This window comes from Echinops telfairi, unplaced genomic scaffold (genome assembly GCF_000313985.2).
Source record: "Echinops telfairi isolate 266 unplaced genomic scaffold, ASM31398v2 ScPeMD7_2573;HRSCAF=3158, whole genome shotgun sequence".
Classification (NCBI taxonomy): domain Eukaryota; kingdom Metazoa; phylum Chordata; class Mammalia; order Afrosoricida; family Tenrecidae; genus Echinops; species Echinops telfairi.
The window spans coordinates 349,753-377,329 of NW_022106471.1; the positions used below are offsets into that span (position 1 = coordinate 349,753).

The 27,577-nt window shown below is 52.0% G+C and overlaps 3 protein-coding genes across 4 annotated transcripts; 2 read left to right on the top strand and 1 right to left on the bottom strand.

The window, feature by feature from the left end:
* The first annotated feature begins 5,141 nt into the window (after nucleotides 1–5,141).
* On the top strand, nucleotides 5,142–8,746 carry PRR30 (proline rich 30). Its single transcript, XM_030886648.2, has 3 exons — nucleotides 5,142–5,300; nucleotides 5,448–5,501; nucleotides 6,985–8,746. The coding sequence occupies exon 3, from the start codon at nucleotides 7,319–7,321 to the stop codon at nucleotides 8,591–8,593; it is 1,275 nt and encodes a 424-aa protein (XP_030742508.1). The 5' UTR covers nucleotides 5,142–5,300; nucleotides 5,448–5,501; nucleotides 6,985–7,318; the 3' UTR covers nucleotides 8,594–8,746.
* An 8,725-nt stretch (nucleotides 8,747–17,471) lies between these two features.
* On the top strand, nucleotides 17,472–21,023 carry PREB (prolactin regulatory element binding). 2 transcript variants are annotated; one of them, XM_045294168.1, is made up of 9 exons: nucleotides 17,472–17,792; nucleotides 18,272–18,464; nucleotides 18,637–18,860; nucleotides 19,078–19,158; nucleotides 19,258–19,382; nucleotides 19,517–19,690; nucleotides 19,812–19,884; nucleotides 20,088–20,247; nucleotides 20,377–21,023. In XM_045294168.1, the coding sequence occupies exons 1-9, from the start codon at nucleotides 17,658–17,660 to the stop codon at nucleotides 20,469–20,471; spliced, it is 1,260 nt and encodes a 419-aa protein (XP_045150103.1). In that variant the 5' UTR covers nucleotides 17,472–17,657; the 3' UTR covers nucleotides 20,472–21,023. The 2 variants fall into 2 exon arrangements, with proteins under 2 accessions (XP_045150103.1, XP_004710193.1); XM_004710136.2 differs by having other exon boundaries at nucleotides 18,640–18,860.
* ABHD1 (abhydrolase domain containing 1) lies at nucleotides 17,862–26,917 on the bottom strand. The gene is given in 13 exon segments (XM_045294169.1): nucleotides 17,862–21,124; nucleotides 21,339–21,491; nucleotides 21,494–21,503; nucleotides 21,590–21,638; nucleotides 21,858–21,909; nucleotides 21,912–21,956; nucleotides 21,959–21,981; nucleotides 22,074–22,186; nucleotides 22,335–22,380; nucleotides 22,533–22,715; nucleotides 23,040–23,066; nucleotides 23,068–23,195; nucleotides 26,804–26,917. Coding segments are annotated over 13 exon segments (1,017 nt in total). The 3' UTR covers nucleotides 17,862–21,050.
* Nucleotides 26,918–27,577: the final 660 nt, after the last annotated feature.

The following is a 27,577-nucleotide window of genomic DNA, read 5'->3' on the forward strand; positions in this document are numbered from 1 at the left end:
TATATATATTTACTTCTTCATTTTGCAGGTAGAGAAACTGAGGTCTTGAGACGTGAACTAGAACCCAAGCACCTGTATTTCAAGGTTCACTTCCTTATTTTTGTGCCCATATTTTTCTGTGTGGATTTTGGAAAAGGTTTGCTGCGTTCTGACGCAAAAAAGAGAAAAAACACTGATATTACGAGTGGGATTCCAATGAATTAGTGAAGTTGTTTGAGGAATATCACCACCTTTCTATCTGCTTTTACAGTTTTATTGGCATATAATTTACATATCATATAATTCAATTGTTCACTCATATTGAGAATTATATATTCCTTACCACATAAATTTTATTTTTTAATTTACTTTTTGATCATTGTATTGGGAGTTCTTACAGATATCATAATATCCCACAGTTTAATCACATCAAGCAGTATTGTACAATTGCTACCACAGTCAATTTCAAAACATTTTCTTTCTTCTTGAATTCCTTGATATCAGCTCCCCTCTGCCCACTCCCTCCCCCACCATACCCCCACCACATCAATCTTAGAGCACCCACCCCATGGTTAAATCACCTTTAACAGGAGTGGTGCAGTCACAATCCCTTCTAGTGCTCCCTCCCCCCTCCTGCCTTCATTGTTTACTCCTGAAATCCCTTGCCACCTTTCTATGTTTAAGTCAATCCTTAAAAGTTCACTGCACATGTCTCTTCATGGACGCTGGATCTGGAAGACTGCCCCTCACACGGCTTTCTGTTGTTGGTGTTCCATTTTGCAGGCCTTCTAAAATCACTCTGCTAAGTCTAAGCATAAAGTCTAAGCAATGTCAAAGTCAAGAGTTACCACAAACAAAATATCACAAAAAAAACAACAACAACAAAAAAGCCCTCACATTTTGCCTTGCACACTTTGTACAAAGTACAGCAAGACATTACTGATGTCCATGAACCCCCTCCTCAGAAGAATGCAGAGGGGCGGGTCTGCTAAGAACACACAGGAGCAAACTATGAGGGAAAGAGAGAGAGAGAGAACCACATCTTGGCCCACCAAGCCCCGAAGACGATATTATTCCTGCTGGGAGCAGCCAATGCACAGAGGACCGTAGGGCCAGCCCCACCAAGAGGCATAGCGTCCCTCACTGACCCATAGCGCTACTCAGAGGGACAACACTGAAGACACAGTGCAGGAATTGTGCCGGGTTTGAACCCCCAATATCAGGGCAAAACATGAAGGAAGAGCAACAGAGCAGCAAAGGGAGCAAAGCAATGAAGTTCCCAAGGAATTACAAAAATAGAATTTGGGGGCAGGGCTTGACACCTCATCAGACTCCATCAGAAAACATTCATAAAGGTCAACAGACAGACCTGGAACTATTTATAGGCTTTTTTTTTTTCTTCTATCATGTCTATCTATATAAAATAGGCAGGATAATCAATCCTGAGGAGAAAACAATGGGATTAATGGTTCCTGGAGGGAGTACATGGGAGAGGAGGAGGTGGGGGAAGGGGAGCCAACAAACCCAGGGACAAAGGAACAACAAGGGATCTAATTTAAAATCTATGGCGAAGCGGGTGTAGAATGCCTGGTGGGGTTTGATCAAGTGCAATGTAGCTAAGAGGAAAATTAGTGAGAGCCAAATGAAGATTGAACATGATAGTGGGACCAGAGGAAAATAAAAGGAAATAGAAGAAAGAATTAGGATGCAAAGGACATTTATAGAGGTATAAATATAGGCATGTACATATGTAAATATATTTTATTTATAACGATAGGAATATAGGTCTATGTACATCTATTTATATGTTAAGTATTAAGGTACTTGGGCCTCTACTCAAGTACTCCCTCGAGGCAAGAACACTTTGTTCTAATAGCCTGGCATTCTATGATGCTCACCTTCCCAACAGGATTGCTAAAGACAAAATAGGTGCATAAGCAAATGTGGTGAAGAAAACTGATGGTGTCTGGCTACCAAAAGACATAGCATCTGGGGTCTTAACGGCTTGAAGATAAACAATCAGCCATCTAGCTGAGAAGCAACAAAGCCCACATGGCAGAATATCAGCTGTGTGATCATGAGGTGTTGACAGGATCAAGGCATCAGGAGACCCAAAACACCAAAACAATCATATCAATGCGAATGAGGTGGGGGCAGGGTGGAGACTCAAAGCCCATCTGTAGACAATTGGACATCCTGTCAACAGAAGGGTCACAAGGAAGGGATGAGCCAGCCAAGTTGCAGAAGAGCACTGAGGAAGCATACAATATTCCTCTAGTTCTTTAATACTTTCTCTCCTCCGTTATCATGACCCCAGTTCTACCTTACAAATCTGGCTAGGCCAGAGCATGTACACTGGTGCAGATAAGAGCTCTGGACACACAGAATCCAGGAACAATAATGGGAGTAGTGATACCATGAGGGTAGGGGGAAGGTAGGGGGAGAAAGGAGGAACTGATCACAATGATTGATTTATTGACACACACACCCCACCCAGTGGCTAATAACAGAAACATTGGTGAAGGGAGACAGTGGATGGTGTACGATATGAAAATCATAATAATTTTTAATTTATCAAGGGTTCATGAGGGTGGGAGGGTGGAGGAGGGAGGAAAAAAATGAGGAGCTTATTCCAAGGGCTCAAATAGAAAGAAAATGTTTTGAAAGTAATGCTAGTAACATGTACAAACATGCTTGACACAATGGATGCATGGATTGTTGTAAGAGCTATAAGAGCCCCAATAAAATTATTTATCAAAATGTTTTTAATTAAAAATTTTAAAAAGAGCAAACAACAAAAAAAGAAATTACTGATGTCACACACAACCACGGATACCCTTGTTTGGATCCAGTTTATTGCATGTTAATATTAGTCTTTTAAAAATATATAATTTTAATACCTTTATTGATATACAATTCACATGCCATATAATTCAATGCTTTAAATATATTTAAAAGGTGTTGTGCAATCATCACTACAATCAATTTTACAACACTTTCTCCTTGCTTGTGCTCATTATTACTGGTTCCCCATTTCCCTCCAGCCTCTCCTGTTATAACCCTAAAAAACTATTCATCCAGCTACTGTCTCTATAGAGTTACCTAGGCTGGATTTCATAGACAGAGAAGCCTAAAGAATAAAACTCCAACAGCAATAACAAAGTAAAACACAGAAAAACCCCAAACCAAAAGAAAGCAGAAAATAATAAAAACTAGAACAAATTTAAAATGAACCAGAAGGCAGAATAAATAATAAGGTGTTGAGTTTTAGCCTAACTACCCTGTAGGGTCACATCAACTTGATGGCAGTGAATTTTCTTTTCTTTTTACCCTGGCTTTTCTTTTTAGCATTGCCAGGCAGCGAATTATATATATATATAATATTTTGTGTGTGATTAATCACTATGCTTTATGTTTAATTAATATTTATATGTATCATATTTTGTGTGTGTGATTAATCACTATGCTTTATATTTAATTATGTTCAATTTGTAACAATGAAAATACATCCTGAATATCAGATATTTACATTATATATATTTTTATTGACAAAGCTTACTCATTCCAATATATCCCTTCTCTTCCCACACAGTTCCATTATTCAATCACATTGGGTGGGGCTATGCAATCATCAGTGCTATCAAGTCCCCTACCCCTTCACTTCCTGTACCCTTTGGGAACCATTACTCCTGTCACTGTCTCTGAAGGGTCATCTATCTTGATTACAATATACTGACTGATCTTAAACATACAAATGAACATACATAAATCTAACACGATTAATGAGGTATACTACATAAAGACCTTAATAGTAAGGGGAGGAAATCTTAAAGAACTACCGGATAGTTATGTAGTTCATCAGTGCCATTCCATACCCTGGATTTATCCTTCTGAGAGGGACTGTCCAATGGTCTTGCTGGGCATCCTGCATATCCTGAATATCTTGTATAGATAAACACCAAATAATAATAAAATAAAAGATTGAAAAAACAAAATATACAGGTAGTCACCAGTCTAATAGGGATCATGACATAGACAGCATTCTTGTCCGGAAGGGGCACATCCTATCAGTTCATGTTACTATTTCCAAAATAAGGGATGGAGCAAGAGGCCTAGTGCCCCCCACCTTAGACACTTTGGAAATTCCTCAAAATATTAAATATAGTTCCCATGTGATACAACAATTTCTCTCATAGGGCCCGACCCAAGACATAAGTAGACATAAACTTGTACATGAGTGTTCAGAGCAGCATTTGACATCACTGACAAAAAGTGAAATGACCTATGTTTCTATTTTAACAACCCATCGATTACTGAACGGTTAAACAGAATGTGGTACCTCCGTACAATGGATGATTGTTCAGTCATAAAAGGGATAAAGTATCACTGATACGTTGCAACATGGATGAACCTTGAAAACGTCCTAAAAGAAGCCATTCACAAAAGACTGTTAAATGATCTCTTATCTGAAATGTCTAGGATGGGCAAACCCATAGAAACAGAACGTAGATTTGGGGCTGCCAGGGACCGGAGGCAAAGGCTGGGAGGTGGTGGGCTAATGCGGTACAGGGAATCTTTTGTGGAGAACAAAAATGTCCCACCATTAGATCGTTCATACAACCCTGTGAATAAACTAGAAAACCTATTTTTTGCATATTTTAAGTGGTTAGATTGTACAAATACACGATATGTAGAGCATATCTTCATGAATAATCTGTTAAGCAAACAGTTGTTAAAACATATAATAAACATAACCCAAAGGGGGAACAAAGGTGCACCCGGTTCAGAAAGCAGAGGACACTGGGGAGGGGGAGGGCAGGGAGGCCAAGCCCAGAGAGCTCTGTGGTTGTCCAGAACCCCACCGTGGGTGGGGACAGAGGGTGAGGTTGGGGCTAAGCCTGAAGGGCAATCAAGTGCCCCCAAAATGTGGCTGTCTTTGAGGGTTGCCAAGGGCCAGCCTCTGGATGTTATCTGAGGGAAGTCTCAGAACGTTGAGGGGCAGATTCTGTGAGGTCACTCCCTCTCCTTTGTGACACAGGCACTGGACCGCAGGGAAAACAGCCCCTGAGGAATGGGGCCTTTAGCTCCCAATGGGGCGGCGCCAGGGTCGCCGCCCCTTGGACAAAGTCTCAGTCTCCCAGAAGCTTTGTACCTGCTGTCCCCACTGTTACTGCTAGCTACTCTGCTCCTCCCGCTGCTGCTGGGCGTGATAAGCCATTTCTGCAACGCCCCGGCTTAGAGGACACCAGTGTTGGGGGCAGCAGGAGCCAGGGCAGCCCGTGCGGCAGGGAACCAGCATGCTGGCGGGATCTGCGAAACAGGTGGAGCACAGGAGACCTCTGCCTGGCTGAAAGAGGACGGAGTGCAAAGCTCAGATACAAATTTGGACCAGACTGAGGCGTTTGGGGTGGCGGACCCCGAGGGAAGATGGGGCTGGAGCTCAGGGTGGCAGCTATTCTCTCTCACAGGGACCCTCACTGCGGACAAGCCTCGTAAAGCCCAGCCCAGGGGAATCCTGATTGGTAAGAGCTCAGGGCACTGAGCACCTCCACTCCGCCTCCATCACCACCCCTTCCTCCAAGGCCACTCCCCTCACCCTTTTCCCTGGTCTCACCTTCCTGAAAGGTGGGGGGCGGGGGCAGGGCAGAGAGAGATCCACAAGGAAAAATCAGGGTCACTATGAGTCCTTCCAACTCCAAAGAGAGAAGAAATAGCCCTGGAGCCGAGGTCGAGAGAATCATAGATCTAGTCAGAAGGAGCCACTGAATCATATATCTAGTCAGAAGGAGCCACTGGCTAGGTCCGTTCTAGCCAAAGGCAAGAGTCTCAACAGCCTAACCAGGCAGAGACCCTTGTAATCTTGATGGTGCTCGATGGAACTCCTGCCTTGGGCAGTTGACCTCCCTGCAGACAGGAACTGAATTTGTGCTGGGAACAAGTATCTCTTGTTCCATGACAGAAATTTCCTCCCTGCCCTTCTGAATGTTGATGGGGCTCTTTTCCTTCTTATGTGTTATTCGTACTTTTGTCTTTATACTATTATGATTGTAGCCTTACCACCTTAGTATGATTTTTCCATTGTTTTCTGGTGGGTTTTCCCAGCTGTGAAGCACAGGAGGGGTGGATGCATAATGAGAATAACTGACACAAAGGTTGATAGGGGATCCCGGGGTGGGGAGTGGGGGTGTGATAGGGAGGGAAAGGGGTCTGGGAGTAAATAATAATGAAGGCAGTAGCAGGAAGGGAGCACTAGAATGGCTTGTGATTCCACAACTCATGTTAAAGGGGATTCATCCACTGGGTGTGTATGTGGGGGGGTGATGTGGTGGTGACTATTCCATGCCCATTGATATGTTTGAACTATTGAACTACTGTGTGATACGCAAATTATGTGCCAATAAAACTGTTGGGACAAAATTTTAAAATATTTGGCAGTTCTAAAAATAAAGACTATCATCGATCCCAGACTGTGCTACCAGCAGAGCTTAGAGAGAACTCCCTCCACATCTCTCATTGGTGGAAGGGAAAACCAGGTCCAAATCTGCCGCTGTTCAATCAAGAGTAACTCCTGGCAATCCTGCGGGTTTTCCAGTCCAACTACACCCACTCTGCAGTTTTCAGTGGCTGTAACATGACAGGGCAGAGGCACAGGGCTTTCTACTCCCGTGAAAAGTTACAGGCTTGGAAAGAACTCAAAGGGGCAGTTCTACCTGTCCTCGAGGGTCACTGTGGTTTGGTATCCACTATTTGGCCGTGAGTTCAGTTTTGTTGGTTTGTTTGTTTGGAGTAATTCCATAGATGCTTTCTTGCACAGTGCCATAGGTGGTTCCGAATTGCCAACCTTTGGTGTCCAGTTGAGTGCAAACCATTTGCATCATCCAGTGACCCTGACACCCTGGTAGTGAGAGTCAGCTGTCCAGAGAGTGGACTTGGAGGGAGCCAAGAAGGAAGAAGAGAGGGGCCAGTTCTCCCAATAGCTTGTGTTCTGTCTTTTTCTCTCTCTAGAGTCTGGGATCTGTGCCATCCTCCTCTTCATTGCTGCTGCCCCATCAGCTCCCAAGAGGCAGTTCTGACCCTCCATCCCTGAGCCTCCTTCCTCAAGGACCGACTACAAAGATATGAGAGACCTCCCTTAGCCTCACCCTCCTTCCCACCTGCTGTCCAGAGAGCCTGCTGCCCCTTTGGCTGTAAGGCCAGGTGTCCCCTGGTCGGCCCCAGGCTGGAGCTGCATCCCGCTCTCTGGAGGCCCTGATTACTCAGGATTCTACAATCCTGGTCCTGCTCTGCGGGTCTCCAATCCTCTGGTCCTTTTGCCTAAGTCCCTTCTGGATTCAAGGCGATGTTGCCTCAAAACAAGGACCAGGTGCTGCTGCAGAACACAGTGTCCCCTGGGCTCTCCTCTCAGGGTGCCTCACAACTTGTGGACGCTCTTCCGCTCAACCAACAGCCTCTTTCCCCCTGCCCATCACTTCCTTCTTCCCACTCACCTTTCCCCTCTTCCTCCCAATCCCCTGTCCTCCTCTGCCCAGCCACCCTGCTCCACCCTCTAGACCCACTTCTCTGTTCTTCAGACTCTAATTTTGACTCCACCCCATATCTCTACTCTCCCTCTGACCCAGCATCCCCCACTTTCTTCTACCAGAACCACCTCCCTCTCTTCCTTCCACAGTCCCCCTCCTCTCCTTACCTGCTCTCCACCTCTCCCTCTCAGCTGCAGAACTCCTCCCCACCCAACTCACCTCCTTTCCCTCCCTCTCCCCAAGGACCCCCCAGCTCCACGCTCACTTCCCCCATCCCCAGCCTCCCTTCTGGGCTTCACTCTTCCAGACAGCCAGGGCACTCGTCTCAGTACAGGGGCTCCGGGTCCTCTGGAGTGGAGGGGGGATGCGTGGCCAGAGAGAGGGACCCTGCAGAGCTCAAGGACCTGGGGGCCCTGGCCCGGGCCCTGGTGCTGCACCTGGGCCACCGCCGCATCTCCCACGACCTGCGACTACAGTTTCTACAGCAGCTGTGGCTCGGCACAACCGGGCAAGCGCCAGTCGTGGAGTATCCGGTATGCCTGGTGTGCCTCCGGCCCCGAAGTCCCTCCTGCCCTATCCCCAAGTACAGGACTGGGGCCCACCTGCTGGCTTTTCCCCAACTACTGCCCAGGGCACCAGGCCAGGAGGCCGGGCGGCTCCGCATAGGCATCGGCTTCGGCCTCCGCCTCCCGAGGGGCCAGGCCAGGGCCCTGCATCTGTTGCCAGAAAGAAGGCCGAAGGAAGCAGGACCTCAGGGCGAGACTGCTCAGGGCCCTGCATGCCAAGCCCAGGAAACGCCAGCACCAGTGGCTCAGGCCTGGGCAGGTCCAGCACCAGGCACAGGACCCCAGACAGGGAGCCTCAGGCCACCAGGCCCTCCAAACACCAACTGCAGCTCAAGGGCTCCCCTGCAGGAACCAAGACAGGCCACTGCTTCACCCAAACCGTTCTCCACCCCAAAGAGGTCTGTCTGTTCAGAACCCATTCCCCCAAAGTCATCGTGGCAGAGCCAAGGAAGATCCCAGGAGGACATTCTCCAAACACGGCTCTTCCCCCCAGGCCCCAGATCTCTGGGGGGCCCCGGGACACCCTGAAGGGCTGGCTGGCTGGAGGTCAGGTGTGTGCTCCATCTCTGAACCCTGGGAGTCCCTTGTGGAGTCTGCTGTCTCCTGGCTGAGGAGACCCAAGGACACTGGAGACCCCATCCAGTCTTCAGTGTATCCAATAAAGCCAGACTCTGCACAACTTCCATTGTGTCTTTCTAAGCAAGCTGTGGGTGGGTGTGCTGCAGGGTGCCACTCCCCCCAGCGCAAAGGAAACGGCCTGAGAGAATGTGTATCATATACCCGCGGAGGACAAGCCCCACAGAGCTGAGCACCTGAGATGTGTGCTCTCCCAGGCCCTTCATAGGCTCACTTCAGCTCGGAGATGTGAGGTCCAGCATCGCTACCCAGACGGGCTGAGAAGCAGCTGTGGCAATTGAGGGAAAATAAAGAGACAAAGCTTGCAGGGTGCTCACCTTTCCAGGAACAAGAGAAAAAGAGCAAATGCATTTTCCAATGGGTTTATATAGTGTTTGAAATAATTTTATTGGGGGCTCCTAACATCACAATCCATACATACATCCATTGTGCCAAGCACATTTGTACATATGTTGCCATCATTTTCAAAGCATTTTCTTTCTACTTCAGCCCTTGATATCAGCTCATTTTTCTCCTCCCCCCACCCTCCCACATGAACCGTAGAAAAATTATAAAAAATTTAAAAAATCATTGGGGGCTTGTACAACTCGTATCACAATCCATCCATCCATTGTGTCAAGCACACTTGTACATTTGTTGCCAGCATCATTCTCAAAACATTTTTCTACTTGAGTCCTTGGTATCAGCTCATTTTTCCTCTCGCTCCCTCCCTCCCTTCCGAACCCTTGATACTTTATGAGTTATTATTTTTCCATGTCTTACACTGTCCGATTTCTCCATTCACCCACTTTTCTGTCATTCATCCCTGGGTTTATGTCATTTGGGGGCATACAAGCCCATCAATCCCATAGGCAACAAGGTGGGCTGTGTCTTACTCTTAGATGTCTCTGAGCTTATTGGGGGAGTAACCTAAGACCAGTTTGGGAGCAGGTGTGGGGCGGAGGGATGGGTGGGGTGGACTGCCCTTTGAGTAAGAACAGTAGAACTTGTTTGGGGAGATAGGTAGCACTTCAGCCGCCTAGAGAGCAGCTGTGCGCTTGTAAGAGGCATCTTTAAAGTAGCGCCATGATGGGGGTGATTGTGGGGATCAATTTTAGTCAGGAGTGTGATGTGGGAGTCACTTCTATCTCACAAATGTGAAGACCTTCCTCCACCGGAGCCAGCCTTCCAGACTCTTCATTAAGTGTAAGGAACCTAGCCACATACATTCTCTTCCTGATCCTCGGTTTCCCACAGGAGGGACCTACAGTGTGGGCAGAGCTGAAACCACTGGACCCACGCCTTTGGGTGGCCCTCAGGGATGCCTGCTGGGACTGACCAGGCCCAGGAGTAGGGATGTCTCCCTGCAGGGAAAGGCATTGCTGGCATCCACTGGTCCTCAGGAGACAAGAAACCCAAGTAGTCGGGTGGGGTGGGGTGGGGTGTCAGAGAAAATGCCTCTTCAGAGCCCTGTTACCTCCTCAATCCCTGCCCTCAGAGCTCGGTGCCGAAGGCTGGCAGCTTCCAGCCAAAAACTTGCTCAGAGGCAGGAGCTCTCAAGAACCAGGGGGAGAGGAGGCCCAAAAAAAGGAATGGATGCTAACAATGGATGATGGGTGTTCAGACTGCGCTTCCTCATAGGAAGCAGCGGACATGGGATTTGAAGGTCGGTTGGCTGGATTTATAGTCCTTACTGCCTCCAGGAAGAGTCAAGGGCCTGAATCATGCATCTGGTTCATGACCTTGGACAAAGCATTTTAACTTTTGGGTTAAAATGCAAAGGCTGTGCTTGTATGAGTCAGTAGATTACTCTTAGAGTGAAAACAGCCCTAACTCAAGGATTTATTTTTAAGCGTCAGTTCATACATGCATGAGTTTCTCTCACTGCCGCGAGTCAATGCTGACTGATAGTGACCCCCCTGTGATTTCTAAGACTAACTGTTTACAGGAGCAGAAAGCCAGTCGTTCTCCCTGGGAGCTGCTGGACAGGAAGGGGTGGTACACCTAGGTGGGCATTACACATGGATTAGCCCATCTAGGCCAGGTGAATGTGAATCAGCCAATGGGGTTGATCAGTATTGTTGACCACGCCTTCCAGCGGCCCCTGAAAGCCAAAGGTTTTGCTTCCACACAGTTCAGCGTGGCCTGGCTACACAGTCCAACGCAGTCGTGTGCAACCCGCCAACCAGGCCTCGGACTCTGTCTGGCTTGTATTCCATTTACTGTAAAACCTGAAACTGCTTGGTTCATAAAACTCACTTGGATCACAAACCAGGCTTCAGCCTGAATTCTTTTTCGTGATGTAAGATAGCAGTGACCCCATAGCAGGCTGGGCCTCCCGGAGTGGGCCTAAGTTTCCGTTTCCCCCAAACTGACCCTGCATTTCCCCGAAGTGACGCTGATTGCAACTGAAATCAACCAATCAGGAGCCAACACCATCAGCCTTTACTGTCTCAAGGCTGGAGCCGAACCAATAGGATCAGCTGTCATGAAAGAAGCCAATCAACCTGAGGAGAGGGTGGGGGAGGGGCTACCTAGCTCATGGAACCTGTGGAAAAGTATAAAAATTCAGCCCTTACAAGGGACGGGGTCCTTGTCCTTGGTGGCCACTGCGTTGGCATGCTGGGACTCGGGCCCTAGCTTGGGTTGTCAATAAACTCCTTTGTTCTTTGCAGCCTCAGTGAGTCCGCCTCTCTGTTACTGGAGCCAAAGGAATAGCCGGCAGTAACATTTTGGGGGCTCGCCCAGGATCCCGAGACACCCCCCAACCCCCGAACGGAAATCCGGACCCGAGGAGGAGTTGGACTTCTGATAAATCTGCTCGGTGCAGATATTTGGGCCCCTGAAGGTGACCAGCAGAAGGCCTAAGTGGATGCGCTGGAGGGTCGCTGGTCGGGAGTGAAGGGAGATGGCCCTCACTCCCTCAGTAGGTTTCCGGCGCGATCCTCGAGGGACCTTTTGGAAGGGAAACCAGGTTGGTCGCAGGGCCAAGGATTAGGGAAGTGTTAAACGTTTTGTCATTGTCTCCGTTTCGTATTATTGTCTCCGTTTTTTGGTTTGTCGCTGGCACTGTTGGTCTTTGTTTGTTTTAACTTCTACCTTTTCAGAAATGGGACAGACTCAGACGATGCCTCTGTCTATTCTCCTAGACCATTTTAAGGAGGTCAGGGATTGGGCTCAAAACCTTTCGGTAGAAGTAAAAAAGGGAAAGTTTATTGTTTTTTGTGAGTCTGAGTGGCCGACCTTCGGGGTGGGATGGCCCCGCGATGGTACATTTGACCTTAACGTCATCTTTAAGGTAAAAGAAATTATTTTTAATAAAAGGCCACATGGCCACCCGGATCAGATCCCATACATCATAGTCTGGCAGGACCTGGTCCAAAATCCCCCGCCCTGGTTAAGAAAGATTCTGCCTCCATCAGGACTCAGCAGAATTATGGTGGCGAAGGGAAACAAGAAGGAAAAAGAATCGAAACCAGGACCCACCGATAGTGGCCCCTCTAAATCAGCCCCTGTCCTCCCGGATTCTACTCCATATCCTGACCTGATAGATTTGGAGTGGAATTCGCCCCCTCCCTATAACCCTGCATCAGTGTCAGGCTCCGCTGGGCCACCTCCTCCAGAGGACGGCCTGGCGTACGGGACTTGGCAACGAACTAGCAGGACTCCAGAGACCCGGAGCCAGTGGCAGCTTTTCCCTTACGCACCATAGGGCCTCCCTGGGCAGATGGGGAACAAGCTTACCAATATTGGCCATTTTCCAATAGTGATTTGTATAACTGGAAGTCACAAAACGCCAATTTTTCAGATAATCCTAAAGACTTAATTAACCTTTTAGATTCTGTTCTATTCACTTACCAGCCCACTTGGGATGATTGCCAGCAATTACTAAAAGTTCTTTTCACCACGGCAGAAAGGGAAAGGATACAAGGGGAGGCACGGAAGTTGATTCTGGGAGACGATGGCAGACCCACGACCAATCCAGGAATCATAGACCGGGCATTTACACTCGAGCGACCTACCTGGGACTATAACGAGGCTGAAGGTTGACGGAGTGGCGACCTGGATTCACCACTCCCACGTACGATCTACCAGCAAGGACGGAGCGGGAGCAACAGCAGGACCGGTGGAAGGCATCGTCCAACCCAGAGAATCCGCTGAAGACCAAACTGACTCGCATAACCACCAGACCACGGCCAGACCCATGATGAGGACGCCTGGAGCAGGGACGTTTGTGATTACCCTTACATCTATAACCCTGGTAGGAAAAGTGAAAACTGACTCAAATCCTCACATGCCATACAACCTGACCTGGGAAATCACTAATTTAGAGATCCATAAAGTTTATAATAGGACCTCGAGATCGGCCCCGGTAAATACCTGGTGGCCGGACCTGTATTTTAACTTAGAAAAAATTAGCCCTCTAGAAGAAATGGAAGGGGGGTTGTGGAGGAAGCCGCAGACAGGTATCTATGAGTCAGAATGGGTTTTATGCATGTCCAGGGTTTAGAACCGGGGAGATGAGGCGTACATGTGGGGGAATTGAGTCTCTTTACTGTGCAGCTTGGAAACGTGTCACCACCAACGATGGAGAATGGAAATGGCAGGTAAAATCTCTCTTCATTGAGATGTCTTATGTCCAGCCACGTTCACGGACCAGGTATGCTCCTGACTATAATCTAATATGTGTAACATTCACTGAGGAGGGCAGAAAGGACACACGGTGGGTTTCTGGACTATCCTGGGGAGTATATCTTTATCAACACCCATTATTTGGCACTATAATAAAACTTAAAACTAAAAATGTCTCCTGTCGCAGGTGTTGTAGGACCAAATCCAGTATTGGGAGGGGGACAATGCCACCCTCGCCTAACTGTTGCCCCATCCTTAGCCTCAAGGACCCTGGTAGCAGAAACGGGAACTCAAATAGCCCCTACAGTACATGAGCTAGGAGATCCACTATGGAAGATGTTAACAGCAGCATATGAAGCACTAAATCACTAAATCGCTGTTGCACCAAGGCCAAAACGGGTGGCTACGGAGGCCCAGTGTTACGGAGGCCTGTTGGTTATGCTATGACATCAGACCCCTGTTTTATGAAGCAGTAGGAATAGCTGTCCCCTTTAACCTGTCAAACGCTGAGGTCCCTGGATCCTGCACATGGGACTGTAAAGGCCCAAGACTGACACTCCACACAGTCACTGGGAATGGAACCTATACAGGAAGAGTGCCTTCCAGCCATGCTCAATTCTGTGCTGAAGTCCTCCTGTCTACAAACCAGAGTCGTGGGATAAAATGGATAGTTCGGTGCTCAATGGGTGGTGGGTATGCTCTAAAACCAGAATGACTCCATGCCTTAGCCTGTCTGTTTTTAATGAATCAGTAGAGTTCTGCATCATGGTGTTAGTGTTCCCAAAGGCTATTTATCACCAAGAAAAAGTGATGCATGGACAAGGGGCGTAGAACATACCAGGTTGGCCAGGGGAAGACGAGAACCCTTCACGGCGATAACCCTAGCCACCCTTTTTGGCCTTGGTGCAACAGGAGCAGGAACCGGTATCTCATCCCTAGCTGTACAGCACAGGGGATTTAATAGCCTGCGGACGGCCAGAGATGACGTTATAGCCGGAACTGAAGAGTCCATTTCCCATTTAGAAAAGTCACTGTCGGAGGCGGTGCTACAGAATTGCAGCAGACTAGACCTAGTATTCCTCCAGCAGGGAGGGCTGTGTGCGGCTCTGGGGGAAGAATGTAGCGTTTATGCTGACCATGCTGGAGTAGTAAGGGGATCCATGGCTAAAGTCGGAAGGATTGGCGAGGCGGAGGCGAGAACGTGAGCGGAAGGAGGGATGGTTTGAATCATGGTTCAATAACTCCCCTTGGCTAACCACCTTGCTAGGACCTCTAACTGTGCTCCTGCTCATTCTCACTTGCGGACCACGTCTTTTAAACAAATTACTTTCTAAAGGAACGAGTCAATACAGTCCAGTTGATGGTACTATAGCAGCAGCAGTACCACAGGCTGAACCCTGATTCCTGTTTTATAATGGAAGAAGTGTAGAACTCCATGGACGAGCAAGAGTGCTCGCAAGAACAAGAAAAAGGGAAGAATGGTAAGATAGCAGTGACCCCATAGCAGGCTGGGGCTCCCGGAGTGGGCCTAAGTTTCCGTTTCCCCCAAACTGACCCTGCATTTCCCCAAAGTGACGCTGACTGCAACTGAAATCAACCAATCAGGAGCCGACACGATCAGCCTTTACTGTCTCAAGGCTGGAGCCGAACCAACACGATCAGCTGTCATGAAAGAAGCCAATCAACCTGAGGGGAGGGTGGGGGAGGGGCTACCCAGCTCACGGAACCTGTGGAAAAGTATAAAAATTCAGCCGTTACCGGGGTCCTTGTCCTTGGTGGCCATTGCGTTGATACGCCGGGACTCGGGCCCTAGCTTGGGCTGTCAATAAACTCCTTTGATCTTTGCAGCCTCGGTGACTCCGCCTCTCCGTTCCTGGGGCCAAAGGAATGGGCGGCTGTAACAGCGAGAAGCCAGGGACGGAGGTCGAAGTCGCCCAATTGCCAGGCACACAGCTCAACACATAACACTACCCCACCAGGGCTCCAAGCGGGTCGATGCCTGCAGACAAGTCCTCCCAGTAACAACTCTTGTCTTGTCGCAGGCCCTTTTAAAGACAGCGGCTTCTGAGGGGCTCTGCTAGGTCAGTTATTACATGCAAGGCCCAGGTTCACGGCGCACAAGATGGCGGCCTCCAAACTGGGCTCGCGACCGCACTGTCCGACCAACGGTTCCTTCATCAACTTCCGGGCAAGTCCAAGGTTAGTACGGAGACTGGAAAATGGTGCAAGACGTGAGGAGACGGGAAACGGCCTGTGCGTGCGTGCGCAGGTGAGAGACTAAGCAGACGAAGACATGGCCGCCCTCCCACCGGAAGCAGGAAGTGCTGCGTCATGACGTCACGCAGCGGCGCTGGCGGCTCAGTGGCCTTCCGCAGCGGAGCTGACAGGCCGGCAAGAAGAGACTTTTCTACTCGCCAAACGCCTCGTGGCCGCAGAGTGCCTGCCGTGAAGCAGCCCGCTAGTTACTTGTGAAGTTCACGTGAAGACCCGGGGCGTGCCACCCTGTCTGCGACACCTGGCTCTCGAGAGGAGGACCTGGCTTGTTTGGGGCCCAGTAGGTGAAACACGAACGTGCCGTGCGTTGTACAAGCAGCGACACAAGAAACACCTTGCCTGGGTGGGCAAAGTCAAGGCAGAGGTCAGCTCAGGGGGTTATGGAGACTCTTTTTGGACATTCTAAAGGGGTCATTGTGATAGATTTTTCTCAGAGGACACAGGGCGATTGTGAGGGTTTAGTAGGAAGGAATTTTTTTTTAAACATTTTATTAGGGGCTCATACAACTGTTATCGCAATCCATACACACATCAATTGTGTAAAGCGCATTTGTACATCGTTTCTCAAAACATTTTCTCTCCACTTAAACCCCCGACATCAGGTCCTCATTTTCCACCTCCCTCCCCGCTCCCCCCTCCCGCATGAGCCCTTGATAGTTTATAAATGGGTATTTTGTCATATCTTGCCCTGTCCGGCGTCTCCCTTCACCCACTTTTCGGTTGTCTGGCCCCCAGGGAGGAGGTCACACATAGTTCCATGTAATCGGTTCCCTCTTTCCTGCCCATTCTCCCTTTACCCTCCCTGTTTCGCCACTCACACCACTGGTCCTATAGGGCTCATCCGTCCTGGATTCCCTGTATTTTCAGTTCCTATCTGTACCAGTGTACCTAGGAAGCAATTTTAAGAACATGAAAAACGACAGTGGTGAGAAAAAGGCCAGAAAAGTCGGACCAAGGCATTATTATTCGCGTCCCAAAGCCCCTGTCTGGGTGCACTGGTGAAGCCCTCCCAGCCGACCATGTCCCGGGGCAGGCGTGTAAGTGGTGCTCAAGTAGACCGCTCCTCGGGGTGGGCACGTTGCGAGCGGAGGCAACCTGGTTCCACCGAGCAGCCCAGAGACAGAGCCTGCGTGGCAGGAATCCTCAGGTCCAGTGCAGCAAGCACTAGAGATGGCAGCGGAGCTGTTTATTGCCAGAGGTCGGCCTCGCCCTTCCACCCTTGATCTGCTCAGCCGTGATTTCGAAGCCCAAAGCCTGCCCCCTCCTCTGAGTGACAGCCAATAGAGATAGCACCCCAAATGCCAGCAACTTCGTCCCCATAGCCTTCCAGGAGCCACCAAGATGGGAGGCGACTGTTAGTGTCCGGAAAAGCCAAGGGTTTCTTTATGAAAGGTCCGTTAGCCGTTCTTAGAAGTCCCTGGGTGGTGCAAAAATTTAACCAGCTAGTAACCCTCAGGAGGAGCCCTGGCGGCGTGGCGATTGGGCTGTGATCCTCAAGGTCAGCACTTGGAAACCACCACCCGCTCCGCGGGAGGAGTGAGTCTGGCAACCCCACAGGGGCAGGTCTACCCTGGGCTATAGCGTCGCTAGGAGTCGGAACGGACTCAATGGCAGTGAGGACGTAACCTGAACATTGTTCAACCGAGGCAGGCCTGGCAAGGGGCTTCGGAAAGGTGGCGGGCAGCAGATTCCACTCTTCCGGCAGCAACTGCTGATCTTCATTAGCCCCAACCCCCTTTGTCCCTAATCCCCGCCAAGGGGCGTTCCCCCGGCGGCGCGCACCTCCCGTGCCCCGCACAAAGATGGCGGAGCGACGCCCGTCTGACGTCACCGCGTCCGGGCAGTGCTGACGCGTATTGGAGGCTGTGCACTTGCGCGGAGGGAGCCCTGGGCTCCGGGGTCAAGCGGCCCGGAGCTAGTGCCCGGCTGTCCGGCGAGCGCGTAGGCTGCTGCCGGGCGCGCCGAGCGAGAGGAACGCGGTCTTCCGGGAGTACCAGGGCCGGATCCGGCGGCGGCCGGGCGAGGCATGTCCCCGGGGCCGCGCGGCGAGCCGTGAAGAGCGCCGGGCGGGATGGGCCGGCGCCGGGCGCCAGAGCTGTACCGGGCCCCGTTCCCGTTGTACGCGCTCCAGGTGGACGCCGGCGCGGGGCTGCTCATCGCTGCGGGCGGAGGGGGCGCCGCCAAGACTGGCATCAAGAATGGCGTGGTGAGAGCGCGCGAACGGCGATGTCGGAGGGGGACGGGTGGGGGGTGCGGGGTCGAGCCGCAGCTCAGCTTCTGGCCCCGCAACCCGCCGCGGGGCTTCGTCCGGCGGCTGAGAGACCCCGAAGGAGAAGCGAAAGCCGGGCGTAAAGTACGCAGCGGCGGGCGGGGTCTTGCCACTTCCCGGGGAGGCCCCCGGGACGTGTTTGTCTGCCTACATGCATCCGCGAGTGGGGCACAGCTTCCTCTTCTGAGGTCGTGCCCACCCCCAGTCTGTCTGTTATTGGAGGGACTTCTCCCCGCTCTGGCAGCTGCGCAGCTTCGCGAGGCCCAAAGAGAATAGGACCCTAGAAAAGCCGGGTGGGCGAGGCAGTGCGTTAAGCGCAGTGGTCAGGCTTCAGCCGGCGGCGATGGCAGCGGGCCGGTGAGGGAGGTGTTCTCTAGGTACCCCTGAACCCGGTCCATCCCGGCTTCCTCTCTCAGCACTTCCTGCGGCTAGAACGGATTCATGGGCGCCTGAGCGCCTCCTTGCTACACACGCATGACACAGAGACGCGGGCCACCATGAACCTGGCCCTGGCTGGTGACATCCTTGCTGCAGGGCAGGACGCCCACTGTCAGCTCCTGCGCTTCCAGACCCATCAGCAGCAAGGCAGCAGCAAGGCAGAGAAGGCAGGTGAGGAGCAGCCCCTTCTCCGGTGGGGAGGGTTTTGGTCACGGAGAAGAGGAAAAGCCCTTGGCCTCTGTCCAGGGGGCTGGGAGTGGCACTGGGGCAGCAGGCTGGAAGCCGGGTGTCTGTCTGACAACAGTTAGTGCTCCTGGGGCCTAGCATCTCGTGTGTGTCTCAGCAGGTTCCAAGGACCAGGGACCGCGGCAGAGGAAGGGAGCAGCCCCTGCCGAGCAGAAACCGGCAGTGGAGACCCAGCGGGAGGGGGTGGAACTCCGGGTGGAGAATCTGCAGGCAGTGCAGACAGACTTCAGCACTGAGCCTCTGCAGAAAGTGGTGTGCTTCAGCCATGACAACACCCTGCTTGCCACGGGAGGCACGGATGGCTACATTAGGGTCTGGAAGGTGGGCCGTTGTTGAAAATTCATTTGGGATTTTGGAGGGGTGGGAAGGGGTAGTCTGGTGAATGAGTATCCCCATAGTGGCAAGGGCCAGAGGGGGAGAGATGGGATGGGGGTTCTGAGAAGTGTGTGGGGTGATGTCTGCCAGAGTGGCTGTGGGGAGATAAGGCGTGGCCTTGCTTGGGGGGGCAGGGCTAACCAGAGCAGTGCTTTGGCTGCAGGTACCTAGCCTAAAGAAAGTTCTGGAGTTCAAAGCCCACGAGGGGGACATTGAAGACCTGGCTTTGGGGCCTGATGGCAAGGTGAGAAGGTAGAGGGGCGGAGGAAGTAGGCGGCTATACTGCTCTTCCTGGAAGTGGATCCCCTAACTGCCCGTCCTTGAAATCTTTGCTCCTGATTAGTTGGTGTCTGTGGGCTGGGATCTTAAGGCCTCTGTGTGGCAGAAGGACCAGCTGGTGACACAGCTGCACTGGCAAGAGAACGGACCCACCTTTTCCAACACACCTTACCGCTACCAGGCCTGCAGGTGTGAAGACCCCAGAGGGTGGCTCCAAGAGGCGCAGCCCAGATGTGGTGGGGGACTGGGCAAGCTGGGTATGGTGGTGGCTTTGGTGGGTGGTGACACCACCTGGAACTGACTAGCTTCTCTCTGGACCCCAGGTTCGGGCAGGTTCCAGACCAGCCCACTAGGCTGCGACTCTTCACTGTACAGATTCCCCACAAGCGCCTGCGCCAGCCTCCACCCTGTTACCTCACAGCCTGGGATGGTTCTACCTTCTTGCCCCTTCAGACCAAGCCCTGTGGCCACGAAGTCATCTCTTGCCTCAGTGTCAGGTGTGGGACAGGTCTGGCTGGGGAGCAAGGGGTAGGGCCTGCCTGTGTCCCTCAGGACCGCGGGTGGTGAGCGAGGCTCTGGGGGCAGGCCTCCAGGACAGTCTGCACTTGTTTGTTGCAGTGAGTCCGGCACCTTCCTGGGCCTGGGCACGGTCACTGGCTCTGTTGCCATCTATATTGCCTTCTCTCTCCAGGTAAGGGGTAGAAGAGGGCACAGCCCTGAGGGTTCGTGGAGTGGGTTCTCTCTCCACTAGCCTCTCTGTCCAGAGTGGGCAGAGTGGCATCTGGCCCGCCCTATGGAGGGAAAGCTGTCTGGGGGCCGGGGGGCCGCTTTCCAGTGGGAAGAAGCCTCCCAGCTGGGCCTTCCCTCACCAGCTCTCTTCCCGCCCACCTGCAGCGCCTCTACTATGTGCGGGAGGCCCACGGCATTGTGGTGACTGATGTGGCCTTCCTCCCGGAGAAGGGGCGTGGCCCGGAGCTCCTTGGCACCCACGAAACGGCCCTGTTCTCTGTGGCTGTGGACAGTCGTTGCCAACTGCACCTGCTGCCATCTCGACGTAAGTGCGGTTCCCCCCCAAAAAACCTGTCCCCTGGAGAAAGGCAGACATCTCCCCCTCCTTAGCTGGCCCAGGCACAGTGGCTGCAAAGCCCTTTGTCAGTTGACTTCTCTCCTCCCCTCTCTGCAGGGAGCGTCCCCGTGTGGCTGCTGCTGCTGCTCTGTGTTGGGCTCATTGTTGTGACCATCCTGCTGCTCCAGAGCGCCTTCCCGGGCTTCCTCTAGCTCCTCCTCCCCTGAGGTCACGGGCCTCGCCCCCGGCTACACAGGTGTGGAGGCGTGGGCCCCACTGGGCACTCCATTTCGGGTCCCAGTCGAGGCTGCCCCTGCTGAGGCTGCCGGGCCCTGGGAGCCCTACAGCCCTCGCCTGTGCACTCACGGAGGACAGTGGCATCTGAAGCCCCAGACACACCACCTGCCTTGTTCCCTCTGCCTTCCGAGACTTCCGACTTGAGCTTGTCCTATCTCCAGAAGTATGTGAAGAAGCCCAAGACCCTGCGGAAGCAGCTATCCTTCCTGAAGAAGTCCCCCATTTCTCCTCCTTCTCTTCCCCCTCCCAGCCTAATGGCCAGTGGCTCTTCTCGTGGAGACCCTGGTGTCTGCTGGGGAAGGAAAAACCAGGAGGGATCCAGGGCTTGCACTGCATGGTTCTAAGCCAGCCAGGCCAGATATGCAGTAAGTTCCTGGGGAGTCTGCCCGGCCTTGGAGAAGGGGAGAAGGAACCTGAGCCCATTGGGCGGACAACATTATTTAATAAAAAAGAGCAGACTGAACGGAGACCCTGCATAGCACCCCTGTCAGTTCTCACCCCTCTCCTAAGGCAGGCGAGTCCCGAGGCCAAGCAGCTCCCCGGGGTGTTGAAAGACGGCCCTGGCATACTAATGCAAGAGGCGACTCAGGTAGCTGTGCTGCCGGGGGAACAGCCCCTCCAGGAAGCCAATGTGCCCCCCTTGAGCAGGGCAACATAGGGCGAGTGCTGGGCAGCCTGAAGGGGGAAGGCTGGTGGAGGGGCCAGGGGAAGTCAGGCTCCCTGACCTGCACCTCAAGGTCCATGGCCCCTGGGGCTTCCACATCAAGGGTTAGGGTACTCACTTTTGGCTGCGGAGAAGGGGTCGTCAGCTGCATTGAGGCAGAGCACAGGGACCCGGATGGCGTCGGCCTTGGTACTTGGGCTCATTGCTTGGTAGTAGGCATCGCAGTGTCGATAGCCAAAGGCCACAGATGTGTAGCGCTCGTCAAACTGCGAATGGTGCGGGCCTTGGGGGTTGGTGGGGGAGGTGAGAGGGAGGATGAAGAGGGAAATCCTGAAGGTGGGGGGGGGTGCGGTGTGTGAAAGACTGTACCTTTAGCACAAAGTCTACATCCACAATCTTCTCAATCACTTTCCTATTTCTGCAAAAGGGCAGACAGGTTTGAAGCTGGAAGGCATTCCCGTCTACTTCCACAAGCCCTCTGCCCTCCCCTGGTACTCCTCATGGGCCTGAACCCCGGCCTAGGCCTCACGCTAGTGCGAGTGCCCAGCTAGAGAACTCGCCTGCGCACTGGGACGAACCTGGCATGCCTGCCACCGCACCCTGTCTGCTGCCCCATCCCCTCCTGCCAAGACCATACCGGCTCACAAGTTGACAGAGTCTGACAGTGATGAGCTGATTGAAGAGCAGCAATTGAGTGGCCTCTCCAGGGAGCGAATCGCCTCAAAGGAACCAGCCCGGCCAGGTAGCTCAGCACCAGTATCCTGCAGGAGCAGAGCAGGGGCCAGGAAAAGTTGGGGCAGGTGGGGATGGGGAGGACACTGGTGGGTGGGGGTGAAACCCAGGTGACCTTTACCCTCCGAGAGAGAAGCCCACGGCTAACAGTGGCGCCTTGGAGTGGTGGTGCTTTATGTGGCTCACAGCAGTCTCCACATCGTCAGTGTTGCTGCCACAAAAGATCCTGTGAGTCTGAGGGCAAACAGGGTCATCAGAGAGGGTCCGGCCACAAGGCTAAGCTCAAGTGTGGGAAGAGATGAGAGAGTGAGCCCCACGGCCCAGTGTCTATTAGGGGTGGGTGGGTAAAGCGCTGTTTCATCCACAGGAGGCGGTGACTTACCAGCAGTTCTTCCCCGCAGCAGCCCCGGTTATTGAATATGACGGCCCTGAGGGGCACAGATACAGGTTAGCCATTCCCTAGATGTCCCCCTCCCCCCTTAGCTATCTCCAGAAAGTCTCATCAAACCAAAACACACCCTTCATAGCACTCCTGGATGTCTGGGGTGGTTTCTCCTTCCGACACTAGGCCCAGCCTTACCTATAGCCATCCCTCAAAGCTTGCTTGACCAAGTGCAGGATGTACACCTCCTGGCTACTTCCCGTGATGCCAGGAAGCAGTAAGACAATGGGTTGGGTGGCAGGGTCAGGGTACTGACGGCTGTCCCGCTGGTCAGCCCAATGGAGCAGGAGCTGCCCTCCATCCGGGGTTTGGAGGGTTTCACTGTGATTTTGGAGAGAGGGCACACGGCGACACTTAGGAATGTGGAGGGCTTCACAAGGTTTTAGCTCCAGGCGAACCCACCACCAAGTCAGACAACTTCACGCAGCATCCTTCGAGGGCATGCTTGATGACGAGCAAGGCTCCCACAAGGTGGGGCAGGGACACACACGGACGTTCCTCGTGGTTGTGCCATGACAGCCTTTCCTCAACACTGAGCTGAGGCATGCGGGGCAAAGGTGCCCTGCAGTTAAACCTGGGCGGGCAGGCAGGGGTTCCCTACTTCCCTGCAGGCCGCTTCATGATCACGCCCCTGTCCCTTCATACCTCCAGTAAGAGACGAGGGGCCGAGCGAACTAAGATTCCAAAGATGGTTTGTAGCCTCCCCTCAAAGCACCACAGTGTAGGGCAGAATGTCTCCACAGTGACTGGACAATGTCGCTCCAGGAGGGCCAGAAACGGCCCCGCCACCAGCCGAGGCTTCTGAAATCAAAACAGCCTGCCCTCATGCCCCTGGTTTTGCACAAGCCAGGGAGGCACTTCCAGCTTGGTCTGTGGGTGAGCTAATTGGTCAAGAATGGCAATGTATAGTCTGGTGAGAGCCCCCAAAAGCCCAGTCCTAAGCTGTCTGTCCACCTCCAGAATTGGCTGTACATGGACTTGGAACAAGATGAGGATCTTCTGCCCTTGATGGGTGCTGGCTGCCCTGGGGGCAGATTAACCAGTGCACTCAGCATACAAGAGCTTAATTGTTCATTACTAATCACCAGTGCATAATTTCACATCAGAGATGCAGCCAGAAACAGGTGAAATTGTGCACCACAGATCAGTGAGTAGGCACAAACAAGCCTGTGAGAACCTTGTTTCATGGGTAGCCTGTCCCTTTCTGCTCACTCAGCCCCAACCCCGTGAAGAGAGGCAGCAATCCAGGTAGAAAATGTGTCCAGTGGGGAGGGTGGGCTGGAGTTCCTCTAGGGAACTTAAGTCTGTGGCCTTTGCCTTAGTCACACCCTGTCATCTCGAGACCAGCCAGTTTCCAGGGTGTGGGGGAGACAAGCCTTTCTACTCCTTACTCCTGTAAAGAGTTAGTCTTGGAAACTCTCAGGGGCAGTTCCACCCCGCCCGACGGTCACTAAGTCAGAAGTGACTTGGTGGCAGTGAGGTCTGGTCAACCTCTGAAGAACTAGCTCTGACCATTCTGACTTCCGGCCTTAGTGCCGGTTGCCTGCACATGGTCTTTCTCCCACAGCCACTCATTTTGTCCTGTGGACTTAGACTCACTGCCATCGAGTGACCCTGTAGGACAGAACTGCCCTTCTGAGTATCCGGAACTGTCACTCTTCACGGGAGTAAAAAGCCCCATCTACACATAACCACTATGAGGAATAATCCTAACATGAACAGATCTCCACTTCTTCGTGCCACCCAAGGGGAAGCGCAGGAATGGGAAGACAGGGACAGGTGAGGTCAGTGGGCACTCAGCCCTTTCAGTTCCTCTGGATGGACATGTGGTGGGCAGATGGGCCTAGCTATTTAGAAGGCTGGGGGAGAGGGTACTGTACCAAGCTCAACCAGGGAAGCGACATTTCTGGAGCAGGCCCAAAGGACCTTGTAGGTCAGATTCCCATTTCCTCCAAAGTCCCGATACTCAGAGGAAGCTAGGAAAATTATAAATTAGAAAGGCTAAATTGATAGTGTGGTTTTTTGAGATGACTTGCACCATTGTTGGTAAGCACTGGGATGTAAGCTATGATTCACTATGTGATAGGATACTTTATAAGTAAACAAACGACTCAAAGTGGTTTTCACAAAATCCTAACCAGTAAGATCGATAATTATAAGGCTACCGCTGATACGAGCAGGTAGAATGTGTTGGTTGCTCACCATGTGCCATGCAGGGTGCCAAGGGCTTTACAGGATTTTAATTCGTGAGCTTCCCAACAGCTTTCTGGAATAAGTACTAGGCCCTGCCTGTGGGAAGAGGTTTGTGTGTTGAATAACTTATCACAAAGCTATTGAGTGGCAGACCAGGGAACTCGAGAGCCTGTGCCCTTAATGGTACTATATTGCCTACTTATTAATAATCTTAGTTGTCAAAATCTTGAGTTATTACCAGCTTGTTAAACCCGTGGCCCAACAGTTCAGTAATCTAGAACAAGATGCTAGGAAGTTGGTTCCCAGGTTGATCTGTATAGGTTTGTTATATTTGAACTCTGGCAGAGTTTCCTGACCAGCTCTTGAGAACCAGATAATCAAAGGTCGCTGTGCACAAGGCTGAGCCACTCTCTCGCCTGTGCTGGATAATCCAGTCCTCAGAACCTCCAGCATGGCACTTGGCCTGCGTTTTAAACAGTGTTTGGACATTAGAGAAGGGTTTGGAAATATAAAGAGTGTGACTGGTTGCAAGCAAAGAAAAATGTTTAGTTAAGAGCCATACCAGTGAAAATTTGTGACTAGGCCTCACAGACAGATGGCCTTTTTTTTTTTTTTAATCATTTTATTGGGGGCTCGTACAACTCATCACGATCCATACATCCATCCATTGTGTCAAGCACATTTGTACATTTGTTGCCATCATCATTCTCAAAACATTTGCTTTCAAGACAGGTGGCTTTAATGACCTTCCAAATAAAACATTAGGTGAGGTTTATGGGATATTGTGAAGTTTAGGGGCTTTAATTGTTTTACCCAGGAAAACTGATTTTATAAGCAATATAACTGAATGCCCTGGTGTGTACTGATTATGAGTTAGGCTGCTAACTGCAAAGTCAGCAGTTCAAAACCACCAATGGCTCCCAGGGAGAAAGATGAGGCTTCAACTCCCATAAAGAGTTATAGTCTTGGAAACTCACGGGCAGTTCTACCCTGTCCTATAGGAAGGCTACCAGCCAACAACTCACCATCTACTCGATGGTAGGGAGGGTTTGGTTTTTTGGGGTGGGGGTTATATGCTAATGCAGAAGGTTTTGAAAACACAAAAATGGTCTAGACATTTAAAATTCCCTATCAATCTTTTGGAGGCCCTGGATAGAGCAAAGGGTTAGCAAGCTCATCTGATTAATTAGATAATAAATTGGAGGTTGGAGTCTACCCAGAGTCCTGGCAAATTGCTCCCCCAACATCAGCCATTAAAACTGCTTGGAGCACAGTTCTGCTCTGACACACAGGGTCACCCGAGTTGGGATCAATCCCACAGCAACTCACTTCTGGTTTATAGCTCAAAAGAAGAATTTGCATCAGCAGGTTTCCTACCTAGTGCAGAGCTTAATGACAGTGAAAAGATTTTGGTCTTTTTCCTGGCTATGCAAATTATGTATTCTATCGCACTTTCCCTAAGAATCATAGGGACCCCATAGGTCACACTAGAAGTGCCCCTGTGGTTTTCTGAGGCTGTATGTACATCTTCACTGGAGCAGAAAGCCTGTAGATGGCAGAATCTACTCCATGGCAGCCAGTGAGGGTTTTGTTTGTTTTTCCGGTCGGAATAAATCTCCAAGTTCATCTAAAAACAACTTAAGATTTCCTTACTGCACAATTCCAGGAGAGTCTAGAACTTGAAACAGAACTGAAGGACAAAGAACGGCTAGGGTTCTTCAAGCCCAAGCTCGAAAGGAAGCCGCAAGCCAGTCTCTAAAGGAAGGGAGGCCCTACTAGGCCTCCTTGGTCACCCGTCTGCTAGTGTTGGTTGTAACCCACAAGCGCACCCGCCTCCATTCCAACATTCGGTGCAGCGACTGAGGACCAACAGCCTGACAAGGACGGAGGAGGGGAAGGCATTGCTCTGCTCGTGCACATCTCCCTGACACCCGAGAACGCCTTCCACCCTGCCTTCCCTAGAACGAATGTCACATCAAAAAGAGCAGCACCCCTCCTAGGTCCGAAAGGACAGCTGGCATGGGAAGAATTTGGGCAGACACAGAAGCGACTTTTTCATTATTCAGTAATCACAGCAACGTGTAGCCTGGATGTCGCACAGGGTAGGGGGCTCAGCCATCCCAACTCCCGCAAAGGGCTCGCGCCCCGAGCTAGAAGCGGTGCCCCGGACTCCAGTATCCCACACCCATTGGCCAGAGCGCTGTGCCCGCACGCACCTGGGGCACACAGGCCCAGTGGTAGCCCAGGTAGAAGACGGCGCCAAGACCCAAAAGCTGAAAGAAGAGCTCAGTCCAAGAGCCATTCTGGGGGCTCAGGGAGGAACTCAACATCTTCTCTGGCTGGATGCGGACGCCCGGCCTCTAGGCTAGTTCTGACCGCTGGCTTTCGCCCGGTCGCCCGCAGCAGGTACGCGCCGCGTGCGCCGCTCGCACGCCATAGGTCGGCCAGTGCTCGCCTCTCAGTGCCGCAGCCGGCAGGCGTGCGCCCCGCCCACCGCCCGTGCGCCGGGTCTGGGCTGGCGGCGCTGGGACCTTACGGAGCCGGGAACCGCCTCCCCCGCCCCCAACCGTGCCCGGCGCCACGCTAACGCGAACGACCTGCACAGGAGAACCTCCCCGAGCCCGCGCCGGCCTGTCCTTTTACTTTCCTCGGTTACAAGTGGTGCAGCTCCTTCCAAGGGCAAGCTGCCACCCCCACAGTCGCCATGTTGGCCAGGGGCACCTCCTGTTCCTTCTTCCTCCAGCTCTTGCGCGGCGGCCACTCGCAGTCGACAGTCACACACGGACACACTCATCCCGGTTAAGCTATGCTCCCCTGACGCACAGTATGACCATTCTCCGTGACCTTGCCGTCGAGGACACAGCCGCTGGCATGGGGACACCCTGCGGTCTCACACAATGTCCTTCCACCCAAAGTGACCCTCGCCCTGGGGACATAACCATTCACACGATGGCACTCCAGACGATCACCTACGCAGTGGCTGCCGTGCC